The sequence below is a fragment of the Dama dama genome, chromosome 19, assembly GCF_033118175.1.
Source record: "Dama dama isolate Ldn47 chromosome 19, ASM3311817v1, whole genome shotgun sequence".
NCBI lineage: Eukaryota > Metazoa > Chordata > Mammalia > Artiodactyla > Cervidae > Dama > Dama dama.
The window spans coordinates 76,119,871-76,141,718 of record NC_083699.1 but is presented as its reverse complement, the minus strand read 5'-3'; the positions used below and the strand labels follow the sequence as shown (position 1 = coordinate 76,141,718).

General features: G+C 51.8%; 1 protein-coding gene across 2 annotated transcripts in view; it reads right to left on the bottom strand.

The window, feature by feature from the left end:
- The window catches only part of TMPRSS2 (transmembrane serine protease 2), a 43,826-nt gene extending 23,527 nt beyond the window's left edge, over positions 1–20,299 (bottom strand). The window contains exons 1-5 of one of the 2 annotated variants that reach the window (XM_061167549.1): positions 20,094–20,299; positions 9,830–9,900; positions 7,002–7,224; positions 921–1,007; positions 119–232 (exon numbers count right to left, since the gene is read on the bottom strand). In XM_061167549.1, the coding sequence (XP_061023532.1) occupies positions 119–232; positions 921–1,007; positions 7,002–7,224; positions 9,830–9,844 (439 nt within the window). In that variant the 5' untranslated portion in view covers positions 9,845–9,900; positions 20,094–20,299. The remainder of the gene's footprint in view (positions 1–118; positions 233–920; positions 1,008–7,001; positions 7,225–9,829; positions 9,901–20,093) is intronic. The other variant, XM_061167550.1, reaches the window with a different exon arrangement.
- Positions 20,300–21,848: the final 1,549 nt, after the last annotated feature.

The following is a 21,848-nucleotide window of genomic DNA, read 5'->3' as shown; positions in this document are numbered from 1 at the left end:
GAATGGAGTCGGTGATGGAGTGATTGACATGCGGGATACGGGCCTGGCACCGTGCCGTGCGCCTGCCTTGCTGTGGCCTCTGTGGGGGCCCCCTCCCACCAGCAGCCCCGCCACTCACCGCAGCGGTTCTCGTCCTCGCCACTGGGGCAGTGCAGGATGCCATCGCACCAGAGAGAGGGGCTCACGCAAGTCCCGGAGGAGCCGCACTCCAACCCTGAGCACCCGTCCTCCACTTGCAGAGAAGCAGAGGGAGACGCCCATCAGGCTGAGAACCCAAGGAAACCCCCAGCCCTCGGGACAAGAGACAGCAAGCCGTCCCCTTCTATGTTAAAAGGAGGGGATGGGTCCTTGCCGACAACGTATGCCAAAGGAAGCGGGGCTGACCACAGCAATGGTGAATCCCCCAGGTTTTTTACTTCCGGTCAGAAGTGGATCCCTAACCTGGGATCTAGACAGCCGTTCCCCGAGCCCCCGCCACATGGGTGAGTCCTGTGACCCATGATCCCTGCCCCAGGCTGGTGGAGGAGGCCTGGCTGTGGGTGCAAGAGCCCCCCGGGGAGGGTAGGCTTCCAGCCACCACCGTGTACACTGAAATGCAGGAGACGGGTGTGCCCCCGAGCTGCGGGTGCTCATGAGTGCCAGGCCCCACCCAGTGTCCTAAAGCACAGGGCGAACTCAGCATGCTTGTCCCCCATGTGCCAATACCACACGAAGGACATGGGATGTTGACAACCCACAGGCGAGGAGGAAGTACGCCAACGAGACTGGCAGCTTCCAAGAAAGGTTATCCAAGCATCTGGTAGTCAAACAGGAGGAAAGAGATGGGAAACTTCCTGAGGGGCTGCGGGTGGGCCCCTGGTCCAGACAGCAGGGCTGCTGAAGGGCCAGCACAACGCAACTCTGCCCTGGACGGCACTTACTGTACTTCCAGAGGAGGACGGCGGCAAGGATTGCTCCTGCCAGCAGGGCCGCCAGGGTGAAGGTGACGCACAGGACTTTCTTAGTCTCTGCAGGAAAAGAAGTGAGTACACAACTTAGTCACCTGGTTTCTTAGACTCTCAAATTTCATGCAGTACTTTTATGGTATATCTTATCAAGGAATAATAATTTTGTTTACACTTAAACAGGGCTTTTCTGATAGCTCAGTTGGTAAAGAATCTGCCTGCAATGCAGGAGACACCAGTTTGATTCCTGGGTCGGGAAGAAGACCCTGGGGGAAGGGATAGGCTACCCACTGCAGTATTCTTGGGCTTCTCTCGTGGCTCAGCTGGTAAAGAATCCTTCTGCAATGTAGGAGGCCTGGGTTCAATCCCTGGGATGGGAAGAGTCCCTGGAGAAGGAAAAGGCTACCCACTCCAGTATTCTGGCCTGGAGAATTCCATGGACTATATAGTCCATGGGGTCGCAAAGAGTCGGAAACAACTGAGCGACTTTCAGTTACTTACTTACTTACTTATACACTTAAATATTATTCAGCCATAAAAAGAATGAAACTGAGTCAGCTCTAGTGAGGCAGATGAACCTAGAGCCTATCATACAAGAGTGAAGTAAGTCAGAAAGAGGAAAGCAAATATCATGTTTTAAAACATACATATGGAATCTAGAAGAATGGTACTGATGAAACGATCTGCAAGGCAGGAATAAAGAGGCAGACACAGAACAGCCTTGTGGACACAGTGGGGGAAGGAGAGGGCGGGACAAACGGAGAGAGTGTCGTTGACACGTACACACCACCGGGTGTAAAACAGCCCGTGGGAAGCTGCTGGTCAACACAGGGGCTCAGCTCGGCGCTCTGTGATGGCCTCGAGGGGCGGGATGGGGGGCTCGGTGAGAGGGAGGCTCAAGAGGGAGGGGACCTATGTATGCTTGTGGCTGATTCTCAGTGTCCGTACAGCGGAAACTAGCACGACATTGTCAAGTAATTATATTTCCATTTTTTAACAGTGACTTTTCTCTTTAAGAGCATATCCTGTGAGGCCTTATTTCTTCCAGAGAGTTGAACTAAAGTTAACTTTTTGGAGAACCAAAGCAGGAAGCCGTGATATAAAGCAAACATAGACTGAAGTTAAGCTCTTAAGAAAGTAAGATAGTCTTTGGGTCTTAAGATAGTCCAAAAAATGATGAATGTAAAAAATTGGTTGAATAAAGGAAATATACCTTGCTCCATAAGCAAAACAATAATAACACTCCGCAAACTGTCATCTCCAGGGATGTCCCTGGCTGTCCAAAGGTTAAGACTCCAAGTTTCCAGTGCAGGGGGCCCAGGTTTGGCCCCTGGTTGGGGAGCTAAGATCCTGCAAGCCGCAAAGCACAGCCATTCTCTCATCTCCATGTCAGTGGTACTCGAGGCAGGAGAAAAAAGCCTCTTCCTGACGGCAGTTTAGGGAATGGGTGGGCCAGAGTCACACTGACTCACTGACTCACAGTCACTGGACTCATGTGGCTATTTTCACTTTAATTAATCCTCATGTTAAATGATATTAAGTCATTCTGCAAATTCAACTGCTCGATAGTCCCACATGGCCAGTGGCTGCCGCGCTGGACTGTGAAGAGGAAGGATGATCTATCACTGTGGGAGTATCTACAGGGCAGTGCTAGGGTCACTCCCCAGGTCTGAGGACAGGAGCTCTGGGCTCACATTTCTGCCAAGAAGACAAGTTATAGGACAAGGTCACCAGTGTTTGCTGCTGCTGCTGCTGCTAAGTCACTTCAGTCGTGTCCGACTCTGTGCGACCCCACAGACGGCAGCCCACCAGGCTCCCCCGTCCCTGGGATTCTCCAGGCAAGAACACTGGAGTGGGTTGTCATTTCCTTCTCCAATGCATGAAAGTGAAAAGTGAAAGTGAAGTCGCTCAGTCGTGTCTGACTCTTCGCAACCCCATGGACTGCAGCCTACCAGGCTCCTCCGTCCACGGGATTTTCCAGGCGAGAGTCCTGGAGCGGGGTGCCATTTGGAAACAAACCGACACGCCGCTATTGGTCAGAGCGTAAGCCACAAGTCCTGCGAAGCTTCCGAGTAAGACGCCCACCACCGCCACCCCCAGCAGTTCCTGTGCAGAGAGCGCCCCAGAGCCGGTGCTTCCCTCGGGAGATGGGTGGACGGGCAGAGGAGAGGAGAGCCAGGGTGGAGGCTCTTATACAACCTACTACTCCTTAGCTGCTACAGGAGGACATCGGGCAGCAGCGGTGGAGCCCATGGGGAGGCCCTGCACCCCACCTGTGCACATTTTTCCTTCCAGAAGTCCACCAGACCAAGACGTCCAGTTCCTGGAGTCAGTTGAACCACTGGATCTGAGCATGAACCCTCAGCCCTCATTCTGTTACCACATTCTGCAGATTCCACAGTCTGTGCTCAAACCAGCTTAGGAATCACCTGGGCAGCCTGTTACCCAGAGATTCTGACTCAGCTAGGGGAGAGGAGGCAAGTCTCAGACCTACAGGCTCCTGGGTGAGGTCACGGCCACTGGTCTGAAGAGTGCCGTGTGACACCAGCCACGTGTTATCAGGACTTGGTTCACGGTCAATGTGTCTGGCAGCAGGCAAGGTGGGGTCGCCAAGGAGGCCCAGGGGAAATTCCAAATGGTCAATTTGATCCATCAGTAAAGGGTGATTTCTTCCTTTGGGTGACTTTCCTGTGTGTCATAGTATCCAAGATAAGACACCATGCCTGGTGAGTAGAAGGATGTTAAACCAGGCGTCCCGAACCTCTCGTTGAGAGGGTGTCCTGAACTAGGCGTCTTGAACCTCTCCTGGACAGGGTGGCAACCCGCTCGGCTCTCTCCAGGAGTGTGGGCAGCGGGGGCCCCAGATCTCACTGCTGGTGGACAGCTATTTCGGGATCAGAGTCTGGCCAGTCAGACTGGAATGGGTGCTGGTTTGCAATTGTACCTATTTGGGTGTAGGTACAACTGACTAATCATTTGCCCTTGTTATTGTTGTTCAGTCCCTAAGTCATGTCCGATTCTTTGCAATTCCATGGACTGCAGCACGCCAGGCTTCCCAGTCCCTCAATCTTCTGGAGTTTGCTCAGACTCATGTTCACAGAGTTGGTGATGCTATCGAACCATCTCATCCTCTGCCACTTTCTTCTCCTCCTGCCTTTAATCTTTCGCAGCATCAGGGTCTTTTCCAATGAGTCGGCACTTTGCATCAGGTGGCCAAAGTACTGGAGCTTCAGCTTCAGCATCAATCCTCCCAGTGAATATTCAGGGTTGAATTCCTTTAGGATTGACTGGTTTGATCTCCTTGCAGTACAAGGGACTCTCTCAAGAGTCTTCTCCAGCACAATTTGAAAGAATCAATTCTTTGGTGCTTAGCCTTCTTTATGGCCCAACTCTCACATCTGTACATGACCACTGGAAAAACCGTGTGTATGTGTTAGTCGCTCAGTCGTGTCCAACTCTTTGCGACCCCATGGACTGTAACCCTCCAGGCTCCACTGTCCGTGGGATTCTCCAGGCAAGCGTACTGGAGTGGGTTGCCATTTCCTTCTCCAGGGGATCTTCCTGACCCAGAGACTGGACCTGGGTCTCCCACTTTACAGGCAGATTTTTTTACCGTCTGAGCCACCAGGGCAGCTTCTGACCATATGGACCTCTGTCAGCAAAGTGATGTCTCTGCTTTTTAATACACTGTCTAGGCTTTCCTAGAGCAAGCATCTTCTAATTTCATGGTTGCAGTCACCATCCGAGGTGATTCTGGAACCCCCCAAAAATAAAATCTTGTCACTGCTTCCACTTTTTTCCCCTTCTATCCACCAAGAAGTGATGGGACCAGATGCCATGTCTTAGTTTTTTTAATGTTGAGTTTCAAGCCAGCCTTTTCACTCTCCTCTTACCTTCATTGTTATTAATTGTTGATGTAGCCCTTCTGTGACCAGTGTCAACTATTTGCCTCACAGGATTGTTGACCTTCAGGCCTCCAAAACCCGAATGCTAACACATGCATTAAGGTTCAATGTGAAAGATCTCTTGCTAAAATAAACAGAGCCGGGAAGATAAAATGTCCCTTGTACTCTGAGGATCTCTTGACTTTGTGCTATTTAAGTGACTTGCAAAATACTGTCAGGCTCTGACAGGCTATATACTGCTGCATGACTCCAACTCTATATTCTAAAAAAGACAAAATTACAGAGACAAATCAGTGGTTGCCAAGAGTTAGGGAAGGATGAGCTAAGACCATGAGGGGCTAAGACCAGCGGTCCTCAGCCTGGGTACCATGGACATCTTGGCGGGGTCATCCTTGGTGGTGGTCATTCTGTGCACTGGAGGATGTTTAGTGTCATCACTGGCACCTAACGAACAGATGCTAGTAGCAACCCCACCCCAGTTAGAGCAACCAAAACTGTCTCCGGACATTGCCAAATGCCCCTGAGGGTCAACATCACCCTGTTAGGAGCCACCGGTCGCAATCGAACAGCCACCACCAGAAAGACATCAGTGCAGAGACAAGTAATTTCTTGAACCACGATGAACTGATGGAGGGAAAGAGAATCACATAGGAAAGGAGTAGGAGTAATTAAGGAGAAGGGATCACCAAGGGGTAGAAAACGTAGGAATGGAAGAGAGTAGCGGTGGGGAGAAGGAAGGATGGAAGAGCCAGATATCTGTGAAGCATGAGGGAGACAAAGGAAAGGACAGAGACAGAAATACAAGTGACGGCAGTTGTGAAGAGCTAGGGAGGTCTGAGGAGAGGAATCTTCAAAGGGTACAGATATTACCTGATGCCACTCTTTATGGTGGCTTGTTGGCACATGGAAATTCACCCTGTCATAGATCTTTAACTGTGTGAGTTGTGTATGAGGGTATGTGTATCTCACAAAATAAAATGTTATCAATGAAAATGTCCCTTGGGCCAGCCCCTGTACTAGCTCTGTGCTCATATAAGTAACTGGCTGTACTAGTCCTGCCTAGGCAGTGCTTACCACATCAACTTGCCTGCGTTACAAGCTAGGTGAGCGGGCACAAAAGGAAGGGATCTGGAGGGAAAGAAGATAAAATGAAATGTAAGGAGAGCAGACAAGGGCTTCCCTGGTGGTCCAGAGGCTAAGACTCCGTGCTTCCAATGCAAGGGGCACGGGTCGCAGAACTAAGATCCTGCATGCAGCATAAGGGGGCCAAAATGATTAATTAATTAATTAAAAGTTTGAACTATTAAAAAAGAAAGCAGACAAATGAGAGGACATGAAAGACATGGAATTAAGTTGATGGGCAGAAGACACATCACCTGCAGTCCCTCACCCGCTCCATGGCCCACTCAGGTCTGCCTACAAGATCCTTCAAGCTATGAGAAAATGTTGCAGATGCTTCTGGGTGACAACCTCACCAGCCACTTCCTTCACTGAATACAGAATACTCATCAAGCACCTTGACCATGACTTGTAGCATCCAGGAAATGGGTACATGGAGAAAGGTTGTTTCGTCCTGCACTGGGGGCTGGGGGCTTACCATCTACTCAAGATAATACAGTAGTAAACCACGCAGACAAGAAGCAGTTCAGAGAGGCTGGGCTGGAAAGACCACCCTGGGTGGTCCAGGCCAAGCTGGGACAGGAGCGTTAGTGGGAGATGAAGGTCTTAGCAGCTGTGTATGTGTGCTGTGCGCTCAGTCGTGTCCAGCTCTTTGCAACCCCATGGACTGTAGCCCGCCAGGCTCCTCTGTCCATGGGATTCTCCAGGCAAGAGTACTGGAGTGGGTAGCCATTTCCTCCACCAGGGGATCTTTCTGACCTAGGGATCGAATTCACCACTCTGGCATATCCTGCATTGGCAGGCAGATTCTTTAACACTAGCGCCACCTAGCTAAGAGGCCCCCAAAGGCCCCCGAGGGGTGAGAACCAGGGTCCACAACTTTGACACAGAGATGGGAAAGGGAGAGGCATGCACATCAGCCTTGCAGACGGAGGAGAGCTGGCACCGGGCTGGTGGGGGCAGAGGGCACACTGGAGAAGGCAGACCCAAAATTCGGTTCCATTAGAGAAAATAAAAGCAAAAAGGGTCCTACTTGAGGTGCACGCTGTCCTGGACGGAGGTTTGGGCTGCCTGTAGATGACAGGTGTCGAGGCGTGCGTCTGAACCCTTGGGCTGTACTGGGGCACCGCGGGCGGGTAGTACTGAGCTGGGAACACCTCGTAAGCAGGGGGAGCCGTGGGCAGCTGCTGAGGGTACAAGCTTTCCGGCTGGTATCCATGGTTCTCATAGTAAGGCCCGACACCTGGTGATGATCCCTAAACGATTAAAAAGAAGATGAATGATACAGAGCTGTATTTATTCCAAAGCTGAAAGAAACATTCCATGGCACTCAGTCAGTTCACGGGGACAGCACTGCAGATTCCTATGTGAAAGTGAAACTCTCAGTTACTCAGTCATGTCTGAGTCTTCGTAACCCCATGACTGTAGCCCGCCAGGCTGGTATTCATGGAATTTTCCAGGTAAGAATACTGGAGTGGGTAGCCAATCCCTTCTCCAGGGGATCTTCCTGACCCAGGGATCAAACCCATGTCTCCTGCATTGCAGGTGGATTCTTTACCCCTGGGCCACCAGGGAAGCCCATTGGAATCTTAGTATTCTACCAATTTTTTGTGAACACTATGTAGAGAGTGGTAAATCTTTTCTTAAAAATGTGTTTTCTAGCTTGTCATTTGCTTTTTAATTTTGGTTTTACTTGTCGTTGTTTTTCTTTTCTTTTTCTTTTTTTTTTTTTTGCACTTCTCTCCTCCCCTTATGCCTACTTAAAATCTGTCCTTTCCAAACCCCGACCCCCCAAGGCCACTGGGGACCCCAGGAGCTTGTGAATTTGCTGTGCTTCAGGCCCACTCCTGCCCCCACAGACCACCCACTCGCTAGGCCACCCTGAGAGCTGCACCTTCCCTCTTATCTAAGTGCCCACTTGCAACACTCCTCCCCACTCAGTAATTCCTCCCCTTGTTCCTTACTGACTGAGAGCTCAGAGGGGACTAGTATCCTGAACAGAGGCGACTCAATGCTGAGAATTTTAAATGAGACCTCCAGGGCAGTGTGGTTAGAAAGCAGTGAGCCAATCTTGAGTTTAATAACTCACCAACATGCCCTTTCCAGAGTCTGAAGCTTGCACCCAAGACCAGAGCAATAACAGAAAGGGAAAACAGAAGGTAATCTCTCATCTAAATGAGGAAGCCAGAGGTTGAAACAGTACAGGCGTCTGGTCTCCATCTGAAGCATCTGAGAACTCGCTGACCTTCCCAGGAAAGGTGGCAGCGGGCACGGCGGTCTGACGCTGTGAGTTCCTGTAACGTGGGTTTGGAATTTTAAAAGGATCCAGTGAAAACTACCAAATACAGGAACGGGGCAGGAAAAAGTCTGCTTTCCAGATAGAAGAGAGATCTCTGCAGTCAACCACAACTTGTAGTAACCTAAATGTAAGATGATAAGTGAGATGCGATGCAGAAGGTACAGCCAGTCAGTCAGTTCAGTCTCTCAGTGGTGTCTGATTCTTTGCGATCCCATGGACTGCAGTATGCCAGGCTTCCCTCTTCATCACCAACTCCTGGAGTTGCTAAACTCAAGTCCATCAAGTCGGTGATACCATCCAGCCGTCTCATCCTCTGTTGTCCCCTTCTCCTCCCGCCTTCAATCTTTCCCAGCATCAGGGTCTCTTCCAATGAGTCAGTTCTTTGCATCAGGTGGCCAAAATATTAGAGTTTCAGCTTCAGCACCAGTCCTTCCAGTGAATATTCAGGACTAATTTCTTTTAGGGTTGCCTGGTTTGATATCCTTGCAGTGCAAGGGACTCTCAAGAGTCTTCTCCAGCACCACAGTTCAAAAGTATCAATTCTTCAGTGCTCAGCTTTCTTTATAGTCCAACTCTCACATCCATACATGACTACTGGAAAAACCATAGCTTTGACTAGATGTACCTTTGTTGGCAAAGTAATGTCTCTGTTTTTTAATATGCTATCTAGGTTGGTCATAGTTTTTCGTCCAAGGAGCAAGAGTCTTTTAAATTCATGGCTGCAGTCACCATCTGCAGTGATTTTAGAGTCCAAGAAAACAAAGTCTGTCACTGTTTCCATTGTTTCCCCATCTGTTTGTCATGAAGTGACGAGACTGGATGCCACGATCTTTGTTTTTTGAATGTTGAGTTTTAAGCCAGCTTTTTCACTCTCCTCTTTCACTTTCATCAAGAGGCTCAAATGTAAGGTACATTTGTATCCAAAGTGTGGGGAGGGGGCGGGGGGGTGTTTCAGAGAGGGGGTGGCCAGCCCTTTGCTTCAGCCCTGGCCTCTCCCAGGCTACCAGTAAGAGGCTACACTGCTCTGCTGGCCACTGGTGTCCCGGGCACTCTCTTTTAACTGGGAAGGAATCTTCCTGCAATGTGGGAGACCCGTGTTCAATCTCTGGGGAAGAAAGATTCCCTAGAGAAGGAAACGTCAACCCACTCCAGTATTCTTGCCTGGAGAATCCAATGGACAGAGGATCCTGGTGGGCCACAGTCCATGGGACTACGAAGAGTCAGACATGATTGTGCGACTAACACATACACACACACACACACATTCCCTCTCTCCACCATCCTGCCTCTGTCTGTCCCCACATCTCACCCCTGCCCTCTGTTCCATCCTGATCCGAGCAGGAAGAACCTCATCACCACCACACCCCCTACAACTGCACAACGGCCACGCAACTCCCGCCACCCCACTCCTGCTCACCCCTGACCCCCGGAATGCCTTGACAGCATCCAGCAAGCATCCAGCAGACAGTTCTGACAGCACGGACCAGCACGGGCTGCTGCTGGAAACAGCAGAAGGAACCCAGGACGGGGCAAGGCCAGGGAGGTAATGATTAACCACTTACTGAGTTTAAAGCCATCCTGATGTTATCAGCAGCATCGGGTCAAGGGAGGTATTTGGAACGTTCGCGTTGACCTAGAGGAAAGAACAACAGGACTGTTTTGTTTCCATACTGGTGAGTTTGCGGGAGATGAGACGGGAAAGAACCAGAAGACGTTCTGGGCAACAGTCACCTCTCGCCACAACCACGGCAGTTCTGCCTGCTCACCTTCACATTCACCTCATCACTGTACCCACAGCTGCCCACCCCGAAGCAGCCGGGGACCTGCTCACTTGTAACTTACATTCAGGGCCTGCCTCACTCACCCTGCTCCCACCGGGAGGCCCAGACTTCCCAGACATTACATCCACCAAAACGAGAATCCAGTAAAAAAGAAATGGGCTTGGGGAATTTTCAGCCAACAGTTCGGCAGAGGTGATGCAAAGCAAAGCCCTGGGTCAGCTCCTGACAGTGCCATGTCCCCTGATGCCCTTGGGCGAGTGACCTCTCTGGATGCCGGGCAGAAGCAAACGCAGCCATCACACGGGCTTGTTTGGATGAGGATTTAACTTGAGGGTGCAAGCAGACACCTCACGTGCCCCGGCAGTGGCAGGTGTGATGAGAGGTTGTGGCTCTTCCCTCCAGAGCATCCTCGGGGAGAATGAGCAGCAGTCCACCCCCCACCCTCCCACCCCCACCCCCCCACCCTTCCGCCATGGAGCTAGTGGTCTAGAGCTTAGACCCAGAGGGAGGCCACACCTGACTTTTCAAATAACCCATCAGGGGCTTTCCTGGTGGTGCAGTGGCAAAGACTCCATGCTCCCAATGCAGGGGGCCCAGGTTGGACCCCTGGTCAGGGTACTAGATCCCACATTCCGCAACTAAAGATCCTGTGTGCTGCAACCAAGACTCTGTGCAGCCAAATAAATAAATAAAATATTCTTTAAAAAAAACAAGCTGTATGAGGTGAGAGGGAGGTTCAAGAGGGAGGAGACAGATGTATACGTATGGCTGATTCATGCTGATGTATGGCAGAAACCAACACAATATTGTAAAGCAATTATCCTTCAACTAAAAATAAATAAATCTTAAAAAGCAGAGGAAGAAAAAAACCCAACACATACACATACAAACAAGCCACACGGAGTCGCTGTAACCTTAATCAACACAAACGTGTAAAAATTCTATAAAACACATTTAGACTCACTCGATGCTCCACTTACTATTCCCAAATCCAGCAAAGAAGGAAATTCAGGACTAACCACTTGAGTGGTTTCTAAAGATATCGGTCCAAGAGACTTTTCAAGCAAGAATACTGGAGTGGGTTGCCATTTCCTCTTCCAGGGGATCTTCCCGGCCCAGGGATTGAACCCACTGTCTCCTGTGTCTCCTACATTGGCAGGTGGATTCTTTAGCACTGAGCCACCTGGGAAGCCCTATACAATACACTTATCAACATATAAGGAAATTGGTCACGAAAAATAAAGCCCTTGGTCATCTTGTTTGCAGACGTTTTTGAACAGTGGTGTCTCGGAAGACCATCAACATAAAAAGCTTTATGGTAACAGCCCATCTGACGTCACTCTTTCCATCATAAGCAAATAATGGCTTTTGTCCACCACTCCTGGCTGCCTTGAATTGATCAAACAGTAATTCCAAGAAACGGCCTTCACAATCACCCACCCACAGGCCCTGTCCTGGGTGAGAAAGCTCTGGGCTTCAAAGCTGGCAGATCTGGTCAGAGCATCTTTCATCTGTAGAGTGCCTGGTGCATAGCCGATGCAGGCAGCAAGGTAGGGTGGTTGCGCCCATGACTCCTGGGACCACACTCTGGATCCAAACCAAACGCACTCACACTAGCCATGACCTGGGGGCAAGTCTAATAATGCTTCCGGGCCTCGGTTTCCTTGTCTGTAAAACAGGGAAATGGTTTAACGAATCATTAGGGTTGGTTTGCCTAAGTCACTGCTTTTTAAAAGTGGTTTCACTGCACATGATACAGAAGTTATCTAGGACATACTAGAAGCATCTTTCCGAAGAATGTAGTTCGCTGTTTACTTAGTATAACAGGTTTTTGCACAGAGTAACAAACATAGTGCTTACAAACCTGTTTTTAAAAAAAAAAAAGAGGGGGAGGGGATAACAGTGGCACCCAATACAGGGTTGAAAAAGAAATAAAAGGAATCCAAATTGGCAAAGAAGAAGAAAAACTGTCTGTTGGCAGATGGCATGATACTTACTATACACAGAAAACCCTAAAGATGCCACCAGAAAACTATTAGAACTACTCAATGAATTCAGTAAAGTCGCAGGATACAAAATTAATACACAGAAATCTCTTGCAGTCCGACACACTAACAATGAAAGATCAAAAAGAGAAATTAAGGAAATAATCCCATTTACCATTGCAACGAAAAGAATAAAATATCTAAGGAATAAACCTACCTAAGGAGGCAAACTGGGGAAAATTCTTAAACAGAGGGGATATCAGACCACTTTACCTGCCTCCTGTGAAACCTGTATGCAGGTCAAGAAGCAACAGTTAGAACCAGACATGGAACAACAAGCTGGTTCAAAACTGGGAAAGGAGTACATCAAGGCTGTACATACAGAACTGACTTTGTAGCCCACCAGGGTCCCCTGTCCATGAAATTTTCCATGCAAGACTATTGGAGAGGGTTGCCATTTCTACTCCAGGGGACCTTCCTGACCCAGGGATAGGACCTATATTTCTTGAGTCTCCTGCATTGACAGGCAGATTCTTTACCACTAGCACCACATGGGAAGCTCCTAAAACTGACCATAAAGCTGATAAATGTTGAACAGCCCGTAGAGGCAGGATGGGCCTGATTGGCAGCATTTATAGATTCGCAGATCTGCATCTGGAAAGAATGCCCAAGATACCAACATGAAATCCACCAGCTCTGAAAAACCCACTGGAGCTCAAGCTGGCACTGCCTCTCCGAGTCCCAAGCAAAATTATTATTTGACTCGTTACACATTAAAAAAAAAAAAACCTCAAACATTAACTTGGATAAATAAAAATATAAGTCAGTGTGTTTAATCTCGGGAAAATTTGCTGAACAAGTCACAAGGAAGATGTACCAGATCTTTCATTTGCTTTTCATGTAAAGATAAAATAAAAGAACCAGTTCGTGCTGACAGCTTTGAGATTTTTTTAAGATTAAAAAAATAAAGAGTCAACATGATTCCAGGTATGAGGGAAAAAACCTGACCCATACCCAGGAGGAGGGGATCAGCATGTAGAATATACACGATGTTTACATCTTTACGTGGGTGTGATGATCACATAATAATAACCTTTCCTACTTATGCTCTGTAACGAGAGACGTTTCTGAGACTTGACAGCAGTACAGAATCCTCTCATCTAAGCAGGAAAAGCTGGCACCTTCCTTGGATTAGTTTCAAGTGAGTCCTGCCCTGGCCAAGGTTCTTGCCCCTGGTTTCTCTGCCCGCAGTGGCAGGCACTCCCTGGGCCTCTGAGCTATCTTACCAGTTATAGGTTTGGTTGGAGTTTCAGGAAATGAAAATCTGATCTCACTGGCGGCTCTCCCAGTTTAAGAGCCCTCTGAAAGGACTGATGAATCAGTGCCCGAAATCCACACTCCCTAGTCATTCAAGATCCCAAACAGTGAGACCAGGAAGCCAGGAGCCCAGGGGCACCGGGAGCCGCAGCCGTGAACTGTCCCCTAAAAGCCCAGGACCCAGAAATGACTGCAGCACAATCCTCTCTCACCCAGAGACCCCACGGCCGGCAGACCCTGAGGACCCAGGACACCAAATGTGCCCAGATGGGCTGCCACGGGCTCTGCAAGGGAAGACGAGTCGGAGTGCCCCTAACCGTCGGGGGGGGGTGTGTTAGTAACTCAGTCACGTCCAACTCTTCGAAACCCCATGAACTGTAGCTTGCCAGACTCCTCTGTCTATGGAATTCTGCAGCAGGGGATACTGGAGTAGGTTGCCGTTTCCTCCTCCAGGGGATCTTCCTGACCCAGGGATTGAACCCAACTCTCCTGCATTGCAGGCAGATTCTTTACCATCTGAACTACCAGGGAAGCCTAACTCTCCGTGGCCAGACACAAAGGAAGAAAGGTCTCCCCTGGGACCTGGATCTCATGGGGACGCACTGTGTCCAAAAGGACCAGGGGATCACGTTCTGTGCGATTAATTTCCAAAACAGGCAATTCCACTCCCGTACGAGGTAGCCCCTCTCTTTAGCTGGTTTCTGAAAGGAACAAGACAACCCAGATGGCAGAGACAACACTGCCTCTCGAATGTTCTCTCCGGGCATCAGAGGACACCCGTGAGTGCTCTTGATTCCGGAAAGCCAGCCTCGGGGAAGCACTTTTCCCCAAAGTGACCAAGACTCACATGTGGCGAAGCTCTGCCCTGCTGCTTGCTCCTGGCACACGTCCACTTCAACGTCGCCCACTTGAGTCACACGGCAAAGCGTGACTGTCCCGGGCCACCCTGGGCTCTCCTTTCAGGGGACTGACTCAAGCCTCACGTCACCTCCCTGCCCACCACTCGACAGGATGGTGTTGTGGAACGCTACCAGCCTCCCATGAGGTGATGAAGCTATTTCTAGACAAGGAGGGTTCCTCCTTACAGTATCTTTACTCTGGACCTCAAAACACATTTGCTGGAGATTTATTTCAAAAACTACCAAACCGACGGAAATGAGGTCAGAGAGGTAGATACTGATGCCCACGCAGGAGTCAGGGGTTTTCCCTATTATGAAGGCGCCACTGACACATCATTCATGCATGGGCGCCTGCACCGGGCCCCCTCTAATGCCTTCCAGACGCCGGTCGTGTGATGAGGTGTGACGGGTGGAAGAAACCCCACCTTCCTGACCTCGGATTCAGCGTGCCTTCTTCAAACTCCAAAGCAAACACCACCAACAGATTATCTGAGGGTCCATGACCAATGGAGCCCCTTATGTCTCAGCCACTGCATACAATCACCTTACGCGTGGAGAGGTTCTCGGGTGCCAATGGGGACAAAATGCACCGCGAGAGGGAAGTTAACAGAGACGGTGGTGGATTTAATTAACAGCTCAACGTAAACAAACATAAGGCTATCAGAGAAAAGGCACACACAGTGGCTGACCCAGGGATGAGAAAGACAGAGGGAGGGAGAGAGCAGCTCGGGAGAGGTACTGCCTGCATCATCCAAGCTTCTTTTTCTATGAATGCCTCATTGTCCAAACGAGATTGCAAACTTTTTAGGGCAGGAATTGAATCTGGTCCTTTTTTTTCCAGTCTAGTTTTGTACCGTACACAGAAAATGTTCCAATTTTTTTTTTTTTTTTTTTTACATCCCAAAGGCCAAATGAGTAAAATGAAATTTAAGACAGAGAGAGCCAGAAAGCCTGCAGGTGGACAAAGCAGATGCCAAATTGAGGATGTGAGTGACCTCACAGGTCCCGGTGCACAGGGCTGACCGAATGCCAGCAGGCAGGCTGGAGAGGTGGCCAGTCCCTCGATAAAGTACAAAAGCCACTGTCTAACGTTCGAAGAACTTGCCTGAGTCCATCTGTGAAATGGGCATGCTTGCCGAGTCACTTCAGTCATGTCCAACTCTTGGCAAACCCATGAACTCTAGCCCTCCAGGTTCCTCTGTCTATGGGATTTCCCAGGCAAGAATACCAGAGTGGGTTGCCATTTCCTTCTCCGGGGGATCTTCCTGACCCAAGGATAGCAGATAAATGGGGTTTTGTCCAGATTAAGTGTGTTCGTGGCCTAACACCATGCCCATCACACGATGAGCCCTCCAGAATAGCATAATGACAGTAGCTAAGGCACTGATGTATGGGAAAAGGACTCGATTTTTTTGTGTGAAGATCCAAAGGCAGAAGTCAGGATCAAAAAGGTCAGAAGTATCAGGAAGGCAGATTTAACTCAATCCAGGGAAACCAAGTTCCAACAATGAGGAAGTTTCAGTATCCACTGGGTTCCCTTGTGAGAAGCAGTTCCTCAAACCCCCCAAAAAAACGTTTGATCCAACGTTGGAAGGCTGTGTCTACAGCACATTCTAGAACCAAACTGGGCTTTAGCTGAGAGGCCAGACATGATGATCTTTTATTTTTTGTGATCAGAAACACAAATCTATCCCTAGAAAACACAGGCTTCACATGCCCAGTGTTCAGATCAAGTCTCAGATGAGGCCAGGTGCTAGCCCTGCCAAGAGGGCCCCTCCGAAAGCAGGGAGCTTAAAGCGATGCTGACGTGAGGTGACATCCAAACAAACCACCATAAAAGCCTGGGCTTCATCTCTGAATGGGCTTCATCACCTTCCAGATCAGAGCTCCCTAGAAAATAATTCTCTAATGGCTGTCCACTAGAAGTCCAATGGAGCTCCCAATGATTCCGTCCACTCTGCCTTTTCAGAAGCTTCCAGACTTAAGCTTTTGTTGCTGTTTACTTGCAGCTAGCTGCAAGAATTAATGTGAATTGCAGGATTTCCCTAGTGGCTCAGATGGTAAGAATCCGATTGCAGTGTGGGAGGCCTGGGTTCAATCCCTGGGTTGGGAAGATCCCCTGAAGAAGGCATGGCAACCCACTCCAGTATTCTTGCCTGGAGAATCCCCATGGACAGAGGAGCCTGGTGGGCTGCAGTCCGTGGGGTCACACAGAGTCGGACACAACTGACTGACTAAGCGCAGCACTTGCTAAGTCACGTCCAACTCCTTGCAACCCCATGAACTGTAGCCCACCAGGCTCCTCTCTCCGGTATTCCAAGAATACTGGAGCGGGTTGCCATTTCCTTCTCCAAGCCTTTCAAACATTTCCTGCTTCCTTATCACATTTCTGCACCCTCGACCCTACTGCACCACCCCCTCTACACACAACATAAATGCCTGGAGTTTCCACTCAAGGCAAGTCCTTCCCACCTTCTCCTTAACTGACCTCTAACAAGAGCATAATGTTCTGCTTTGGGTCACCTGCCCTCTTCAAGATTCACACTATTCACAGTTCAAGGAGCTGCCCACACGCCCACCATAAAATCAGGGTCTGCCGTTCTCCCTGGATGTCTCTAAGACTGCCCATGACATTTTTCACGCCCCTGGTTCCTCTTCGCTGGACCTCTGTCCAGTGGCTGGGGCAGACCAAGTCCGAGGTCACCTCCCCTTCCTCCTGATCTCAAGTCCTGCCTCTGAGTTGTTCCTCAGACCCGGCTGTGTGATCAGCTGAGCCCTCTGCTACTGCATTTGGGACCAGGCTGGGCATCGGCATGGTGGAGGCGGGGGCTCTGGGAGTCCCCTCCCCCACATCCAGGCCCACCATCCTGAGCGGCTTGCAAGCCAGATCCTCCAAAATAGCCTATACATAGGAGTCCCCAACCTCAAGTTAGGAAAGGACTCACCAAGCCTGGCCCAATTCACATCTCAGCACCCAGGTGTGTGACACTTGCCATTCCCCCCCCCAAAGGCCCCTTAGCTCATCTTGGGGGTCCCCTAGGGGGTGCCAGGAAGGGCAGCAAAGACTGAGCAATTGTGGGAAGCAAGACCACCCAGCAGACCCAGAGCTGAGAGAGCAGCAGAGGGTGGAGGAGCCTTGAGTGTGCCCCCACCCCTAGGCTTCCCCTCCTTAAGTAAGCAAAGCTGACCAGACACTGCTTTGACCCAGTCGCCTTTCCTTTTTCTACCTCAACGCCTAAGGATTGCATAATTCTGGAGGGCTTCGAAAAATAGATTTCCTATTCCATCAGAATCTGATGCAGCAACTGAAACCAGGGCAATGACCCCCAGTGGTCATTGAGGCCCCCAGGACTCCTGCCACAGACCTAGGTGGAAAGAAGTGAGAGGCAGCAGCCTGGAGCCCTGGTTTACACATCCTGGTAGACCCTGTGTCCCAGGCTGGGCCAAGTCTCTGCAACAACCATCATAGTGTCCTTCGCGTGTCTAGGCTTCATCGCCTACAGGACATTTGTACCATCCGCCCCAGCACCAGAGATGGTCAGCCCTCTGCCCTGCCCCATAAAGGGGCAGGCTGTCCTGGCCTGGTTACCCTGCAAGTGGGCAGCTCCGAGCCAGTGGGGCGGGGGTGGGGGGGAGGGGGAAGGGAAGAAGCTCTGCTCTTGGATCATGAGGAAGTCAGCCTGCCCCTAGAGCCACCCCCTTTCCCACGAGGATTCCAGGCCTCACGAAGCTTCCCTCGAGCCAGCTGGCCTGCCTGCACCCCCTGGCCTCCCTACAGGTCATGGGGTCGCCTGGGGCAAGTTATTTCCCCTGTCTGCCTTAGTTCCTCACAACTGAGTTACATGCATCATAAAGAGCCTGGAAGGATGCCCAGCTGGAAGTAAAGGCCATATCCACATGGGCTGTTCCTATGATAACAGGGGTACAACCCAATGTTCTCCTACAATTAAAGCAGGAGTCCAGGGTGGAACAGTCCAGGGTGAGCGGAGGCCAACCACCAAGCAATCCTGAGCACTGTAGGCTCCAGGCGACTACACAACCTTGTAGGAAAAAGACTGACCTTGGAGGAGTCAATAAGAAAGGCATGGCTGGGGATCAAACAAACAAACCTCCCAGTCAAGAACAAAAGGCTCCTGCTGCTGCCCTGCTGAAGGCCTTAAAAGCAGAGAGGGAGGTGTCCATGCCAATCTCAAGGCAGAGCCCCCACCGCAGGTCCCTGACTCCTGTGGTATGGGCTTGCTGGTGCTGCCCTGGCCTCTCACGTTGACCTCAGGGGTCCAGTAAAGTCGGCTGTGGTGGGGGTGCAAGCAGGCCTACTTCTGGAAAAGCTGTGGAAGACGGAAACAAACCTCCATTGCCTCCCTGGGTTCCCCAACCCCTGCACCTTACTCATCAGCAGCCGCGCCTGCGCCCCCAGGAAGCTGGGTCAAGTAAGCCCGGCTCCCACTCCCAGCCCCCACCCTCCTGCATCGGAGATTGGCTCCGTCCCCACTTCCTGGAGATCCTTCGGAGACCTCCCAGGCTAAGTCAACAACCCTCCCCTCACTTCAGATTTTCTAAACACCTTGAAGCTCTCCTTAGCAGCCTTGGTAATTTTCCATCAGTTGATTGGCTCTCTACAGCCCGGAGCGCCGGGAGCCCAGGGCGCCTGCTGTGTGCCCCAAACCTGCCGTGGTCCTAGTACTACCGCGCGAGTTTGAACCCGGCGGGATTCGCAGGCTCGAGGCAGAGCCCCAGGTGACCCCTGCCCGATAGGCAGATCTCGAGTCGCTATCTTTTCCCTCCCAAACGATCCATTGGGAATCCACCCGACTGGCCCGCAGCCACTTGTGCGTCCGAAAAGGAATTCCGGATTTGGGATCACCGGCGGGGTGGGCCCTTCCCAAAAGCCGGGGCGCACGCCAGGGCCGGCGGCCGCCCGCAACCCGTGCTTCCCCTCTTGAGGCCTGGAAGCGCGAAATTTGGGGCCATAAGGCAGTTCTGAGCGGTGCCCGCTGCCAAGCTGGTGCGTTCAGCCGCGGGGTCACAGCCCGGGGTCCTGCCGGATGGCGTGCGGTGGGCCGAAGCGCCCAGGCGTCGGGACTTGTCCCTGGCATGGAGTGTGAGCCGAGAGATCAGGACCGCTCCTTCCCGCAATGGAAGCGCAGGGGACGGGAGCGGGGGCGGGGGGCGTTGCCGGCTGTCCAGGCGGCCCAACCCTGACCGTGGCCTCGGGGTCGCCGTCTGGGGCCACCGAGCGGTTCGCACCTCGCCCGGAGGCCCTCCAGGCCAGTCCCCGCCGCGCCGGCGTTATCGCTCCCGGCATCTCCGAGAGTTTCCAGTTTCTCCCCACTTTGGGAGGGAGCCAAGAAGCGGGAGTTCAGGTAACACCGCGAGGCTGCAGAGATTTTCCCGAAACAAAGAAGCGGATGGACAACCCTCCCTCTCTCCTCGTCCCCGAAGGGAAAAGGCGCACCCCTCGTCCCCAACTCGGAGCTTAAGGGGCCAAGGGAGCATGAGCCGATTTCAGCCAAGAGGACCCACCCCGAGGCACCTTTTCGCCTACCAATTGGCTAAGGGACCTCAGAGTAGCCTGCACCAGCCCAGTGATGCCAACGGAGCAGTCGGCGAGCCTCTGACCCCCGCGCCAAGGCGTCCCAGGCTCCCGGAACCCGCCCGACCTCACGCAGGTCGCTTTGCCGGGCTCAGCCCCTTGCGTCCCGACGGCGGGAGGACGGACCCACGAGGCCGGAGCTGCTCACACCTGGCTTCACCTCCCGCTACTCCCAACCCAGCCCGGGCGCCCAGGTCCTCCCTTGCTCCCGGGATCTCCAGCACAGAGAACCCGTCGCGCGCGCCACTTACCTGCTGCGCTCCGGGGCAGCTCCCCTCCCCTCACCCCTTCTTCCTCCTGCTTCTCCTCCGCCTCCTCTGGAGTTCGCTTCTTCCTCGGCCCAGCTCGGAGTCCGCGACCCTCCCCGGCTCTCGCTTTAATCCTGGGAGGCGGTGTCCGAGCGCCCAGGGCAACACCCCCAAGCGCCGGTCCCAGGTCACCTCGGACAGAGGGAGGGGACGGACCGGAACGGCTGTCCCGGGCGGGGCTGGTCGGGCCGAAGGCGGCGAGAGGAGGAGTTTCCTCCAGGGAAAGCCCGGCACGCGCTCCCGGAGAGACCCAGAGGGAGTTCGGGGGACGCTTCCATCCCCTGAGGGCAGTCTAGCGTTGGGGAGGAGCGCGTCTCCCTCCCGCATTCCCTGGGACCCGGCCGGTCGCCGGCGGGTCGTTCGGGTTGTGCCCGAACACTCAAGTTTGGATTCGGCAAGGGGATTCTGGGGAGCGCCGACCGAGTCTCCTGTGAACCGGCCGAGCCCTGGCGCAGGGGATCCGCCTGATCTCTGTGCCCTCGGCGAGGACCCAGGAATCTGCTTCCAGGGGCCGCTGGCCCGGGCGCTAGAGCCCAAGGACCCTCCCCAGTCCTCTTGGGGGGCCCTTCTCTGCCCTCAGGTCCCAAGTCCCTCCCCTGCCCTCAGAACGTCCCCAGGAGTGGCTTGAGGTCTTCCTGCCCCCACTAAGGCAGAGCGTGAGGGAAAAGGGTGAGATAAAGCTTAGCTTTCTGCCTCCTTTTAATAGGCTCTTCCCAACGTCCTTTGCAATACACAAATGAATCTGGATTGCTTTAGAATCAGGTAGAGGCAGAAGAAAGCCCGATTCATTCCAAGTGATGTGCTGCCTTGGCACAGCATTCCTTCCTGGGCAGGTGTCCTGGGACTGGACTTTCCTAGTAAGTTCTTCCCAGCCTCTGCTTTGGCTCCCACCCTTTGGCCCATCTCATCTCTCATCCTTCACCGTGTGCAGGTTGTCCAAGTAGAAGACCCTCGAGGACTGCCTCAAGGTCAGTGTCAGGTCACTGACAGGTTAGGTGGCCTTCTGGTGGTGGCTTGTCTATTGCTGTTTTGAGCAGTGTATTTGGAGTCTGCTGGGAATGGCATCATCGTTCACCAGACCTCAGTGTCCACCACACACCAGGCACTATGTGTGTCTGCACCTTCATCCCTTTAGTGGTTGTTTTCTCACTGTCCATATCCTCTTCTTTTGGCAACTTTCTGGAACGTTTGTTCCCAGGAGCAAATGACTAGCTTGGGGAACCACCTCAGTTCTGGAGGTAAGCACATGGCCAGTGTTCGGCTTAGCAGCTAAATCCCATCCTTGCCTGGCTTCGTGTTTCAGGGATGAACACACAACCCACCTTTGCACCTGGGTCTAGGGTCAGCCTGGGGAAGCTGGGATTTTTTTTCTCTTCTACTGGAGCCTTCAGAGACCCTCTTCCTTGTGCTTGCAGGAAAAAGCAAGTAGTCAACAGGAATTGTTGATATCTGTCTTTCCATCACCAGGGAGCTAGTATCACAACAAAGATAGCTTCTCCACCAAGAACCACAGCATACACCTCACACCAGCCAGAATGGCCATCATTACAAAGTACAAGTAACAGAGGCTGGAGAGGGTGTGGGGAAAAAGGAATGCTCCTATGCCACTAGTGGGAACATAAATTACTGCAGCCACTGTGGAGAACAGCATGGAGGTTCCTTAAAAAAGTAAAGATAGAGCTACCATGTGATCCAGCA